Source organism: Heloderma suspectum, chromosome 15 (assembly GCF_057233095.1).
Source record: "Heloderma suspectum isolate Gila_16-S chromosome 15, 16-S_ref, whole genome shotgun sequence".
NCBI lineage: Eukaryota > Metazoa > Chordata > Lepidosauria > Squamata > Helodermatidae > Heloderma > Heloderma suspectum.
Window position 1 is genome coordinate 2,591,159 of NC_139472.1, and position 13,224 is coordinate 2,604,382.

The following is a 13,224-nucleotide window of genomic DNA, read 5'->3' on the forward strand; positions in this document are numbered from 1 at the left end:
GCTCCTGTTCCTCACCTCTGCGACCTGGGCCAGAGGGAGGGGTTGCGATGATGGCCAGGAGGAGCACCTCCAGGGGGCTCTTGGAAGAGGGCTCCTACTGGCATGGGGGCCCTCAGCAAGTGCCTGAGCATGGCGACCCTTGATGCCGGCCCTGTGTAAGGACCAAGGGGTAGGGAGGAAAGAATCAGCCAGCCTGCTTACTATCAGCCTCCCCAGATCACTGAAAACTCATAGGGCAATGCTTGAGCTGTCCAAGTGCGTGATGGGTATTCCTTTGGCTGTGGGGTGGATGGGCTGTCCTGTATTTATATTACTTAGGAGATCTTAGGAGATCCTGCTGAGTGTGGGCCCTCACCAAGTGCCTGACCAGGCCCACCCTTGATGCCAACCCTGCTAAAGCTTGCTGAGCCAACTTGGGCCAAGTCATGCTCTCTCAGCCTAGCCTACCTCAAAGGGTTTTTCATAAGAATAATGTGGAGGACATGACTGCATATGCTACTTAAGAACATAAGAACATACAGTAAGAAGAGGCCTGCTGGATCAGACCAAGGGTCCCCCAGCATCTGGTGTACCTAGGCTCACTGCCTCTGGTACTGAGGGCAGCACAGAGCCATCAAAACTAGTAGCCATCAATAGCCTTTTCCTCCAGGAATTTGTCCAACCCCCTCTTAAAGCCATTCAAATTGGTGGCCATCACTACATCTCAGGGTAGCAAATTCCATAGTTTAACTATGCCCTGTGTGAAGAAGGACTTCCTTTTATATGTCCTGAATCTCCCACCACTCAACTTCATAGGATGATCCCAGGTTCTAGTATTTTGAGGGAGGGAGAAAAATGTCTCCCTATCCACATTCTCCACACCATGCATCATTTTGTACACCTCTCTCATGCCTCCCTTTACCCTCTTCTTTTCTAAGCTAAACAATCCCAGCTGTTGTAACTTGTATCCTTCTCTCATAGGGGAGATGCTCCAGCCCCTTGAACATTTTAGTTGCCCTTTTCGGCACTTTTTCCAGCTCTAGAATATCTTTTTCTTTCTTTTTTTTAGGTGTGGTAACCAGAACTGGACACAGTATTTCAAGTGTGGCTGCACCACAGATTTGTATAGGGGCAATATGATGTTGGCAGTTTTATTCTCAATCCCTTTTCTAATTATGCCTAACATGGAGTTTGCCTTTTTTACAGCAGCCACACACTGGGTTGACCTCTTCATTGAGCTGTCCACCACAACCCCAAGATCTCTTTCCTGGAAAGAGCTGCTTGGGGGGAAAAAGGCCAGATGGAATGAACAAATGGCCTGCAAATTTCAAAGCCAGACAGGAGTTCAAAGCAATCAGAAATGCCACAAACCGGCACATAAAAGACCTTGTTGTTCTGGAGTGACACAGAGGCATAACTGAAGATGTGGGATTTTAAATATAATTCAGTGACAGATAACTTCAACTGCAATGCTAAGCACATGCACCCAGGAGTAAAGCCCTATTGGATACCGTGGGATGTAACGCCCAGGGAACATTCAGAAAATTGCACCTTTAATGGCAGTGTCTGAAAAGTGAGCCAGGATGAGGGGTGGGGTGGGGTGGGGGGATAAATCCATCATGGGACAAGCTACCTCATAACAGCTTTAGGAAATCTATTTTTAGACCCACACACCCATTTGCTCTTTCTACTTCCTTATACTCTTCCAAAGCTGCTCTTGTTTATCAAAGGTTAATAAAATAACACACACACACACACAAATGCATTCACAGAGAGGAACTCTGGCTTGTCTTCCTGGCTGACTGACTTTTTTTTCCCCTCACCTGTGTTCAGCCCAGCCCACCTTGCTCAAATATGCAAACCTCCTACGGTAAGCAGACACCTGGCAAGCCAAGATACCAGCCAGGAAGCATACAGTGTTCTCTTTTTACCTGTCGACAGGTAAAAGTCACCTTCCAGAGAGGGGAGGGAGGGAGAAGCGGTCTTATCTGCTTGGAGCTGGCCCCTGCTTGGCAATTATTAATCCCGGATTTTTCGCATTCCTGAGCCCCGGCATGATATGGAAGAATGCTCTCCAGCGTCGAGGTAAGCGGGGACCATCCACCTTCAATGCAGCTGGCCGGGCGGCTGGCTCTTTCAGCCACCGCACTCCTCTTGCTGACTTTGGCGTACAGGTATTATAAGTCTCGGGTGTCAGCCAGCAGCACCCAGGGAGGTGGCCATGGAAGAGCTGATGCTGGCCAGGGTACGGGGCAAAACGAGCTCCAGGTTTGTGCTGGGACGGAGAGGGAGGAACCAGTGGTGGAACTGAGGCACAGACACATCAGTAGGAAGGGGACAGAGCCAAATGGCAGAGCAGCCGGCCCACCTGTGCAGCTGGGTGGGCCTGCCGCCGTGGGGAAGTCTAGGCTGCGAGGCACACCTGTTGGCACAGAGCTGAGTGAGAAAAAAGAGGAGGAGGAGGAGGAAGAACAGAAGATGGAGGCAATGAGTCATCCAGAGATTGGATTGCAGTCAGATGGTAAATGCTCGGCACCAGAGGAGAAGGGAAAAGGCGCTTCACAAGCTGACCTCAGCGACAGAGACAGTATGAGGACCACAGATGGCACTGTTGCGGTGGAGTCAGGGAGTAGGCCGCCTTCTCCGGGTCTGCTCAGCCGCAGCCGAGGGGAGGACTGCTGTGGTTCCGACAGCAGCCAGAAGGGGGTGAGCTGGGCTGCTGAGTGTGCCCCGGCCGCTGAATCTTGCCTTGCCGCCCATGACGAGCAAGCAGGGAGAGACCCTCGCCATGGAAGCAAGAACAGATTCGCCTTAGAAAGAGGGGAAAGCCGACCTCCAGGAGGAGAAGACACAAGTGGACGTTTAGCCCAGAGGCAAGAAACCCAAACCGGGCAGGAGAGGATCCAGTCCTTCCATGCCACGTCCAACATGGGTGTAGTGATGAGCCAAAGCAGCAGGAGATCCTACGCCATGTGCACGTTCTCCTCTGTCGCCCAAGTTCAGGTGGAGGAGAACTTGGTTCAAGAGAAGAGGTCCAGGGATGGGCAACTTGAGTCCCCGGCCATCAGCCTGAGAGGCAAAGTCTATGACTACTACGTTCAATCCATCTCCCAGTCAGTCACGAAGGGAAATCCCTCGTATGCCAGCCCGGCCACTCAACCACCCTGCAAACTCTTTGCAGGTGGCATGCCCAACAACAGCTCTGAGTCGTTGGGTCAAGAGCCATCCCACACACCAGCCACAGGAAATGAGAATAGAACAGCCCATATGAAGGTCCCAGCTCCATCTTCTGAAGCTCTCCTTCATCTTACACAGGATGATTCCAAACCTGTGGAAATGGAAGACCGGAACAAGGCTGCTGCTGGAGGACATCAGGCCCAGAAGCCTCCAGGAGCACCATATGGCTTCAGCCGGAAGGAGAGCTTCCACAAAATCGCTGAAAACCCAGAACTTCAGATGTTGATGGAAGGATTCGCTTCTCCAGCAACTGGATCAGCAAGCAGCAACACTCAGGCTCTCAGCCCCCTCCATTCCAGCTCTGTTTCTTCACTGGTGGCATCTAGGCAAAGCCTCCCAAATGACACCAGCGAGGAACCCACAGTGGAGCTCGTGGCTGGGGCCAAATTCTTCCACATCCCGCTGAGCCCAGCATCGTCCATCAACATCCACTTAGATCTGGGAAACTGCTATGAGGCCTTGTGCGCAGCCAAGAAGCAGAAACTGGTGGGCCTTCGTGAGGCAGCCTACAAGGTCATGAGTGACAACTATCTCCAGGTGCTCAGGACCCATTCCATCTACGGTCGCCTCAATGCTATGGAGAGAGACCTGATCCTGCAAAGGAGGATGCGGGGAAGGAAGTATGTGACCGTGGTGGATGTCACCTCACAGATTCACACCCCTCCTGCGAGCAGAGTCTGCTACTATGATGACAAAAAGGATACTTGGCGCCCCTTGATGCATTTGCCCCTCGAAGCTGTCTCCAGGGGTTCGGCCGTCTGCAGCATGTTTAATTACCTCTTTGTGGTGGCTGGATGTGAAGGGCGAGGGAAGGACCAGAGACCTTCCAACCGGGTCTTCTGCTACAACCCCTTGACCAACATTTGGCAGGAGATCTGTCCGTTGAACCAAGCAAGACCCCACTGTAAGTTGGTCACCTTGGACGGCTGCCTCTATGCCATCGGTGGGGAGTGCCTGTTCACGGTTGAACGCTACGACCCGCGACTGGACCGCTGGACCTTTGCTGCCCCTCTTCCCAACGACACCTTTGCCGTGGCCCATACTGCCACCGTGTGCGACGGGGAGATCTACGTCACCGGTGGCACCTTGCGCTACATCCTGTTGAGGTATGTCAGCCGGTCGGATGCCTGGAAGGTCAGCCTCACTGGAGGAAGCAAAGACAGGACAACCGAGATGGTGACCGCCAACGGTTTCATCTACCGCTTTGACCTGAACCGGTCCATGGGAATCAGCGTCTATCGCTGCAGTGCTCGGGCCAAGCTTTGGTACGAATGCGCCACCCACCCCATTCCCTTCCCGGCTTGCTTCCAATGTGCTGTCGTGGACAATCTTGTCTATTGCATCAGTCGGCAGTTCAACTTCTGCTTCCTGGCAGACTACGTCTCGCCACGCTTCGGGACCAAGGAGCTGCAAAACTTCCCTTCCCCGAGAGGAACCCTTTTCCCTGTTACCCTCATGCTGCCTGACAGGGAAGCAGTTCAGACAAGGGTCTGATGCGACTGCAGGCAGCACAGCCTTTCGGGGGCCCGGGGAGGCAACGCTGCTTATTTCCACTGGTTCACCAATGACGGTCTCCTCCTGCTCGCCAAATTCCACACATCTGTCAAGGGAGAAGGAACAACAAGCTGGTTGGCAGGATCTGTTTATTTTAAGATAGTTAAATCCTTGTAAATTTGCATGCAAATTAAACACAGCCATTGGGATCTTGGACGGTGGCCAAGGCAGGCCTCGCTAAGTGCAAATTTTGGCATATGCCACAGAATGGGGAGGGCATGATCCTGCCCGTGCATGGTCATTGTCTGCAATGTTTTAAAGTAGTGGTGGGGAAGCTCTTTGAGTCTGAGGGCTAAATTCCATTCTGGGGAAGCTCTCGGGGGCCACATTCCAGTGGTGGGTGGGGCTGAGCCAAAATTACAAACAATACCAACAATACCAGGACATTGTAGCCTAAAAGAACAATCCTATGCATGTTTAGACAGAAAAAAAGTCCTACAAATCCCATGCTAGCTGGGGAATGCTGGGAGTTGTAGGACTGTTTTCTGTCTAAACATGCATAGGATGGTGCCTTAAAGCTCTCACTGCCAGTAACAAAAACCTTGGGAGAGGCACCTCAGCCTTTTAGAATGGGGGAAAACCTGCCCAAATCTGGGAAACCAGCAAATGATTGGCAGATGGGGGAAGGGGGTGTGGCCACAGGAGGGGGTGTAGCCATCTGGGTAACCTGAGTTTCTGCAACCCTGCTTTAGAGGCTCAACCTATGGTTGAGTAATTCCCTTCCCTCCTGTATGGAACTAATCTTCCGATGATTAATGTGTTGCACATTTTTCAGTGGGGGGCGGGGGGGGGGAGATGTAAGGACATAGGATAGAGCCCTGCAGGATCAGACCAAAGGCCTATCTAGAGGGCAACCAGATCTTTTTGGGAAGCTGAAAAGCAGGGCGTAATATATAATATAATAATATAATAATAAATAAAATATAAAATAGCACTCCCCGCCCCTTGTTGCACCCAAGCAATTAGTAGTGAGAGACAGGCTGTGTCTGAACCGGGAGGTTCTTTTGAGAAGTGAGGAGTTATGGCCACTGCTAGACCTCTTCCCCTGCATGAGTTGGTTGAATCCCCCTTTCAAGCTGTCTACTTTATTGGCCGTCCCTGACTCTCTTGTCGCAGCAAATTCTATACATTAATTATGTTCTGTGAGTAAACAAAACAAGAGTAGTGGATCTGCTGCCAATCAATTTAATTGGATGGCCCTGAGTTCTTGTGTCATAGGAGAAGGAGGAAAACAACATCTCCTTCCATCCACAAGGAGTTCCAGTGGGAATTAATAGGCCCAGCACCAAGGGTAGGAATGGCTGGGCACATACCAAGGGCCCACACTCCACTGAAGAGGACCTGCTGGAGCCACTCTTCCTCTTCCCCACTGCAACTGGCTTGTTCCCCTGCCTCTCAGACAACGGTGCTGGTGAGAAGGAGGAGTGGGAGACGGCGCGGCCTCCTTGCTCTCTGCCGCTCAAGCAAGCAAGGAGGAGGAAAAGGAGGAGGAGCAAGAGCTGCTGGGGACCATGGTGGTGAGAAAGCAGGCTCACCGAGAGAGGGGGGACATGGAGGGTGTCTTGCTCAAAACATGGAGCTGGCATTCGGAATAAGCCTTCTGGTTCTGGACTATGCAGGGAGGTTTGTTTGGGGGTTCTGTGTAAATGCAGGGGCACGTAGGGATGAACGAACCCATTCCTTTAAGCTTTCTCAGTGTCTCGTTTTTCCAGCCTTAAGCTCATGTTGTCCTGCTTCCACATCAATCTGTGTATTCTTTTGAAACCCCCACAAAACGTCGCACACATTTTAGGAGTGCACCCCTCCTCGTGAATGCAGTTTCATACAGAATTTTCCCTCATACATGCATTTTCTGCAGAATCGCATTCCTTAATATAATGGGCTTTTGCGCATTGCTCTGCAGCATCACCCCTTCCGGATTCAAACACAAACTCTGTCATGGCCTCCTTGGAAATGATGGGCTCAATTAATTAATGCTTGTTAAATCACAGATTCTCTTGTAAACACCTGGCTGGAAGATGGATTGAATCAAAGCTCTGTTTTTGCTGTCAATAATAAAGTTGCAAGCTTAACGAGGGAGGTGCTACCCCTTGAGTTGCACAGTCTTCCAGCCTTCCATACCCTTTTCTACTTTTCCCCAGATCAGTTTGTCCCTTGGCAATGAGTGAGGATTTCTTTTCCCATGCCCCCACTGAACAAGAAATAACAACTCTCTCGCTTCCCTCAGAGAACCCTGCAGTGTTTGTCCATATTCCACTGCTAACAGTTTCCCCTCCCAAGCAGGTGGGAATATTATTATTTTTTTTATGAACGTTCCATGATGTCACAGAAACTCAGCCAATAGCAGTGGTGGTAGTAACTGCAGATGACAAGCAGCAGCAGTTCTGCAGCCTTTTAATGACTATATTTAATTAAATGGTCATGGGTGTTTGTTTGTTTGTTCCTGAGGGCTTGCATATGCAAATAAAATAAAAATAAACAGCAACAAAAAGGGCCCTTTAAAACCCTGTACTGCATGCCGCAATCTACATTTTTGCTGCATACCCTCATGCCCCTGGTTCTTCCATTACTATAAGTGACTGAAATTGGATAATTAAGATCCATAACCTGCCATAATCATTCATGCACTTTACATCCTAGTGTCTCAGAATGGATTTTCATCAAAGTGCCACCAATTACTCATCCAGAGTACTGATTTCAAATGGCTGCTGTTTTTAAGCTATAGAGGGGTCCAGGATGCTCCTGAAGACACCTGACTTTGCTTCTCTAAAGAAGATCAGCTCAAAGGTCCAGCTATACTAGGGATGCAGGAGAAATTGTTTCAGTTGAGTTTTGATCAGGGTTTACCCAGTTCTCACCTTCCAGACCGAACATAGACTCAGATGCAATCTGCAGCAGAGGTCTGCACATTTCCAAGCTTGCAACATAATTTGTGGACATTTGAAAAATGCACATAGAAAGATGTGTGCTTTTCGAAGATGTGCACAAATACGCTTCAGTTGATGGGAGAAGAATGGGTATGTTTCAAAGATGTGCATAATTGATGTGCACATTTGGAAAAAGTATGCATGAAAATATGCGTGCAGAAAGAGGAAAACAAAGATTACATCCTGATACAGACCCGAGATGGAATGGGCTTGGAGGTGGAATGTGGAGAACTTTGATGAACTCAAGTTTTGCTTGTATGCACATACTTAATCTAAACAAACATCAAGCACCCCTTTTCTTACAGACAGCTCAGTGGTGCCATCGAGGTAGGACTATTGGGGCAGAAAACTAGGCCCCTAGTCAGTGGAATGAGCAGGAGGGATCCTCAAACGCAGTAGGTTTGGCTTTCCATATCTTGAAATAAGTGAAGTAATACCAGGAATGTTCAGCATGGGGAAATCCGGCCCTCTTGGGGCTCAATGGATTTCTCCACAGCCCCCTGCTCAGCTTGTGTTCAGGAGCCAAGCTGCAAGCTCCCCACTGGGGCTTACAGACTCCCAGCTGCAGCACTGGTTGCATGGACTGAAGCAGCTATGTGCTGGGTAAAAGCTCCTCCGATTCCATGTATTCAGATCAAGATGGCCCTCTGTTTTCTGGCCACGCATTCTCCACTAATTTGTTTCCTGCTGTGGAGGTCACCTTGCCCACAGGCTACAATGATCTAAAACACCTCCCCACAAAATGGGTGCTCTCTGGGTGTGTTGAACTAAAGTGTCCATCGTCCCCAGCCAACATTGGCTGGTAATGATGGGGTCTGTAGTCCAACAGACCTGGAGAGCAACCAGGTTGAGGGAAGCTTATCTAAAAGGTGACCCACTAACCCTTCCAGCTTCACACAACAGTTTAACATCCTAATGAAATCCCGTTACCTGACTCTTATGGTGTGTGTGTGTACTCAGCATGCCCAAACAAGTTCAAAACAAGAATAAATAGGGAAATCATACAGGAATACGGCTGTGCTAAGTGAGCCGCTCCCATTAAAATGTCAAGCCAATTACGGCAGGAATATCAAAGCGCCTGCTCCCACAGCGCCCAGGCAAACACAACATGTTTGGGAAGGATTTCCACTTCAATAACATGGTGTAATTGTAATTCACAGGCAGTCTGTCTGTCAAAGATGGTGGCAGTTCGTTGTGGGAAAGACAGGCCCAAGGTGGTTCGCTATTTTTTTTTTCTCCCACCATCCCTTCCCTTCCGCATTCCGCAATCCGCATTCTTTTTCTGCCGAATTAATTTATGAAATTTCCCCTAGTTTTCAGGAGGTAGTGGAACACTATGACAGAGGAAGCCAGGGAAATAATAAGAACAGAGGATGATAGAGAATAACAGCCTATTTTATTTAGGTACCAGCCAACAGTAACTAGTACCAGCCAACTAGCCAGGCTGCACACAGATTGGAATAGCCCTTAGTTCGATACAGCAGAGCCTTCAAGAAAATGTACAAATCTGTCAGACTTGGACACATTGTGCTCACCCTATCTGAGTGAAGCCATGCCTGCTGGCACCCCTGGGCACAGCCCGTGCCATGGCTCACCCCTATAACCCTCTGAGGGAGGGGTCTGTCCACTCAATTCCCCTGGCGGGGACTGCCCTACAGTAGATGGGAGGGAGAAGCCTTAAACCTCTGTCTTTCAGCCTCCTATTCTCCCCTGGCTTCAAACTCTACGGACTGCAAAACTATGTGCTGGTTAGGGAAGTCTGTCACCTAGTGACTGAAGGTGTTGCTGCAGGCTTCAGATACATGGTCAGGGCAAAATATTTTTTTAAAAGCCTACTTTTTATATTTGTTTGCTTGTTATATTTAATTAACAAACCAATTAATGCATTTTAAAAACAGCATATCCCTCAGATGCACATCTGTAAGGTCCCTTGGGTATGCATGCCAGGTTTCAGGTGTCTAGGTTTCGTGGTCTTGGTTCTATGGTGCTGATGGACAGACAGACAGACAGACAGACAGACAGACACAAGTCCTCTTTCATTATTAGAGCTTTATTTACCTGAAAATGTACATCCAAAAGATACAGATGCAGCAGACGAAACAGAGACATTTGATAAAAATGTATCTGATCAAACAGACAGCTGCCTGGAACGTTTTTGCCATATGGCAAAACACCGTACTGGAGGGGAGCAACTGGGCATTACATGACCAAGAATTTCACAATTTAGGGGAAGCCACAGAGAAGGCCCTTCCCCTCCCCCCATCAGCCAAGCTTCCACCATAGCTGGGACTTAGAGATGGAACCAGATCTCCAGGCACAGGCTTGCTGGTGTGCTCCTGTTGTTGGAAAGAGCAGGACACTTTACTTTGTTGTGCATCACTCTGGAGATTTTTTTTTGAATAGTGCTACTGCCAGCAAAAACCTTGTAGTAACAACATAGTAGCAATGTAACATTGACCAAATGTCTAGGATCTCCAGCCCTGGAGCCGATTCCTTGGTGCAAGTGAAAGAAATCCAGCAGTCCAGCACCATTTTGTGCTTAGCTAGAACCCTGGCCCTCCAGACGACTGACTGGTTTAGTCACCACCAGTCCCCACCCCAACCCTCCCCACTGGATCTCTGGTGGCTGGTACCATAAATGCCACCCGCGAGAATGGAGAGCCTTCCAGCATGAAGGAAATACTTTGAGAATGTCAGCCAGCACCTTGCAAGCGCGGCGAGGTCAGTGTTAATGAAAAGATGCTATCGGGGAGGTTGGCGTGCCTCCAGGCAAACATAATTAGCGGTATTTGCAGAAGATGAACCTTGGCAAACCGCAGGGAGGGAGCGTGGATGCTGAATCATGGGGGGGCGGGAGAAGATGGTGGGGGAGAGGGAACATGTCCCCCTTGTGACGCTTTTGGAACAAACACCACCATTTGGAAAGCGTCCAAGGCAGAGTAACAACCCAGCGAATGACGATTTAATTAAAATCTGCCCAACGCTGGGACGGAAAGTGAATAAGCACGGCGGTAAAATATGCGCAGGATCTGGTGCAAGCGCTCCTCTTTATGCTCCGGCTCCTGGCTGACCTGCTCTAGAGAGTTGCCAATGGCACTTGATTCACTGGCTATCGTTAAGGAGAAAGAGCACTTTCTCTCTGATGCTATTTCACCTCTTGTCTTCCCGGGGGTTATAGCAACACCATAGTTTAAGGCACGCGGGTGTCAGAAATACAATCAGCCAGGTCATTAAAGCACAGTCCTGGCCCGCTGTTTGTTTATTATTTGGGCCAAGGACTCTGGACCAGGTGCGGTGATTTTTTATTCTGTGCTTTTCTTTTTTTCTTGTCTTTTCTCTTTTTTGCTCCCTTGGTTCCCTTGGTTTGGAATCAAGGTCATTTTGGGATGAATGGGAAGCGCACCAGAACTAGACACGTTTTGAGTGCTACTCAGTGGGTTGGAGCCCGGATTGGCCTTCCACAAAAGGAAGTCTCTGCTTGCGGAAGGGTCTTCCACCCAATTGGGGGGGATCCCCACACATGCAAACCACTATTCATCCTATTCAGCAGGGGCCCCTGGCTCTTTGGGTCCCCGTTTCAGGTACTGGAGGGGCTTCTGTGGGAAGAAGAGGGTGTGGAGTCCTCTTCCGCCAGCGCAGTTTATCCTGCTTAAATCTGAATCAATCCAACCCTGTTTTTAATGGAAAGGGATGGGTTTTATTTCAAGTCTTGCGGGGGGAGGATTTGCTCAGATCAGAAGCCCTGCAGATCAGGGACTCGCTTTATGCATCCGCTTGGGTCTATGTACAGAGAAAGGAGGGATACATACTTGTATTTTATTTATTATTACATTTACATCCCGCCTTTTTTCCCCTTGAATATGTGACTAATAGCTAATACAAGTTGGACTCTGCAACAAAAAGGTTGCAGCGTATCTCTACTACTGTTTAGACATCCAGGCAGTCTGGAATGGGAGTCTTGGAGCCAAGATCACAGATGGGTAACATGGGGCAAAACACAGACTTCGGTCCCCTTCTTCTGCATCTCCCCGCCAAAAAAGAAATGCTGTCAGTAGATAACATAAGATGCTTAACTACGTGGAATACAGACATAATGAATGTAGTTTATAGTTTAGTGTGAAGTACTTAATGAAGATCAATTCATTAATAACCAGGCATGGTGATTCACTTGATAGGGAAACCATTTGCCTTTCAAGTGAATTGGCGTTTGTGGTTATTAATGAATGCGTCAACTTTATCTAACCGACTTTAATGGGATGCAAAGGGAATCATCTTAGCAGATTACGGATCATTGCAGCATCTATAAACGTTGTTTACAATTACTAAAATGAAGAGCAGAAATGACCCAATGATTCAAAGAGAAAGTCCATTACTGCAATAATTAACGGATTGCCTGATTCTTTAACAGGTGGCCTCCTTGAATGGCTTGGCTCACAGGGCTTCAAACACAGGAAAACTGTGGGGGGGGGGTTGCATTGGATTGGAGAGGAAGGTTTGTTTTATATATCTACTGGGGGCAGCATCCAACGGTGTCATTCCACTAGTGCCAATGATGTTGTGCTGGCAGAAACTAAGTTCCAAAAGACGCACAAGGATCCAACTGTGCTATGGATGAACCAGACTCCACAGTGAAGGAAATTATGGGGCAGTCTAGAAGGTAAGGCAACAAAGCATGCAATGGTCATGAACAACAGTTCCAGGACAGGACAGGAACAGGCAAAGGCAGGAGTGATCCAAATACTTGCAAAGGTCAAAGCTAGGGATGACGTGGGTGCCTGATTATATCCAGGAATCCGGTGGAACCCCCTGCCCGCACCCCCAAGCCCCGCTCGCTGAGCCCCTGCCCCTGCTCGGCGAGTGGCCCACACTCACCCCAACAGCCTCACCAAGCTCCACGGTCGCCACCTTTTGAAAAAATAAAATGGTGATGGCAAAGATGTGCATATTTGCGTACGTGTGAAAATGCACGTTTTTGTGAATGCGCATGTTTGTGTATGCGTGAAAATGTGCAGTTTCATTTTCACGCATATGCAAATGTGCGCGTTTCTGAGATCGCCATTTTATGGAAACCGCACAGCTCGACAAGGCTGCCAGGGTGAGTACGGGCTGCTTGCCGAGCACAGGAGGGGCTCGAGTGCGGTCTGGGGACCCTGAGCAGGGGGAGAGGCTGGGTGGACACCTGGAGAACCCAGACGGTGCTGGGTTCACACATCCCTAGTCAAAGCACAGCTAAGTAGTAAGTTACCATTCACAGTCCAGAAGCAGAGTCAAAAAGGAGTCCAAGGATCAGTAGCACAGAAGGTCAACCACAGACTCCTAAAGACTTCTAAAGATGCTGCTTTCACTTATTCTTATTCCCTACCCTCCTGCTGCCCATATTTCCTAGGGGGAGTCTCTACTTTCCTTCCTCTGTCCCTGGTATGTGTTACTGGCCATGTCAGGAAGTTATATATAGAAAAGGGTTGGGGAACCTGTGGTCCTCTTGATATTGTTGGTCTTCAACTCCCATCAGCCCCAGCAGGTATGG

The 13,224-nt window shown here is 49.0% G+C and overlaps 1 protein-coding gene across 1 annotated transcript; it reads left to right on the top strand.

Moving 5' to 3' along the window:
* Nucleotides 1-1,052: 1,052 nt before the first annotated feature.
* KLHDC7A (kelch domain containing 7A) lies at nt 1,053-4,928 on the top strand. The gene has a single exon (XM_084822183.1). It carries the CDS (start codon nt 2,047-2,049, stop codon nt 4,708-4,710), a length of 2,664 nt encoding a protein of 887 aa, XP_084678309.1. The 5' UTR covers nt 1,053-2,046; the 3' UTR covers nt 4,711-4,928.
* The last annotated feature ends 8,296 nt before the right edge of the window (nt 4,929-13,224 follow it).

Coding starts and splice junctions, on each gene's coding strand:
- KLHDC7A (XM_084822183.1), top strand. CDS start 2,047: ATGCTCTCCAGCGTCGAGGTAAGCGGGGACCATCCACCTTCAATGCAG.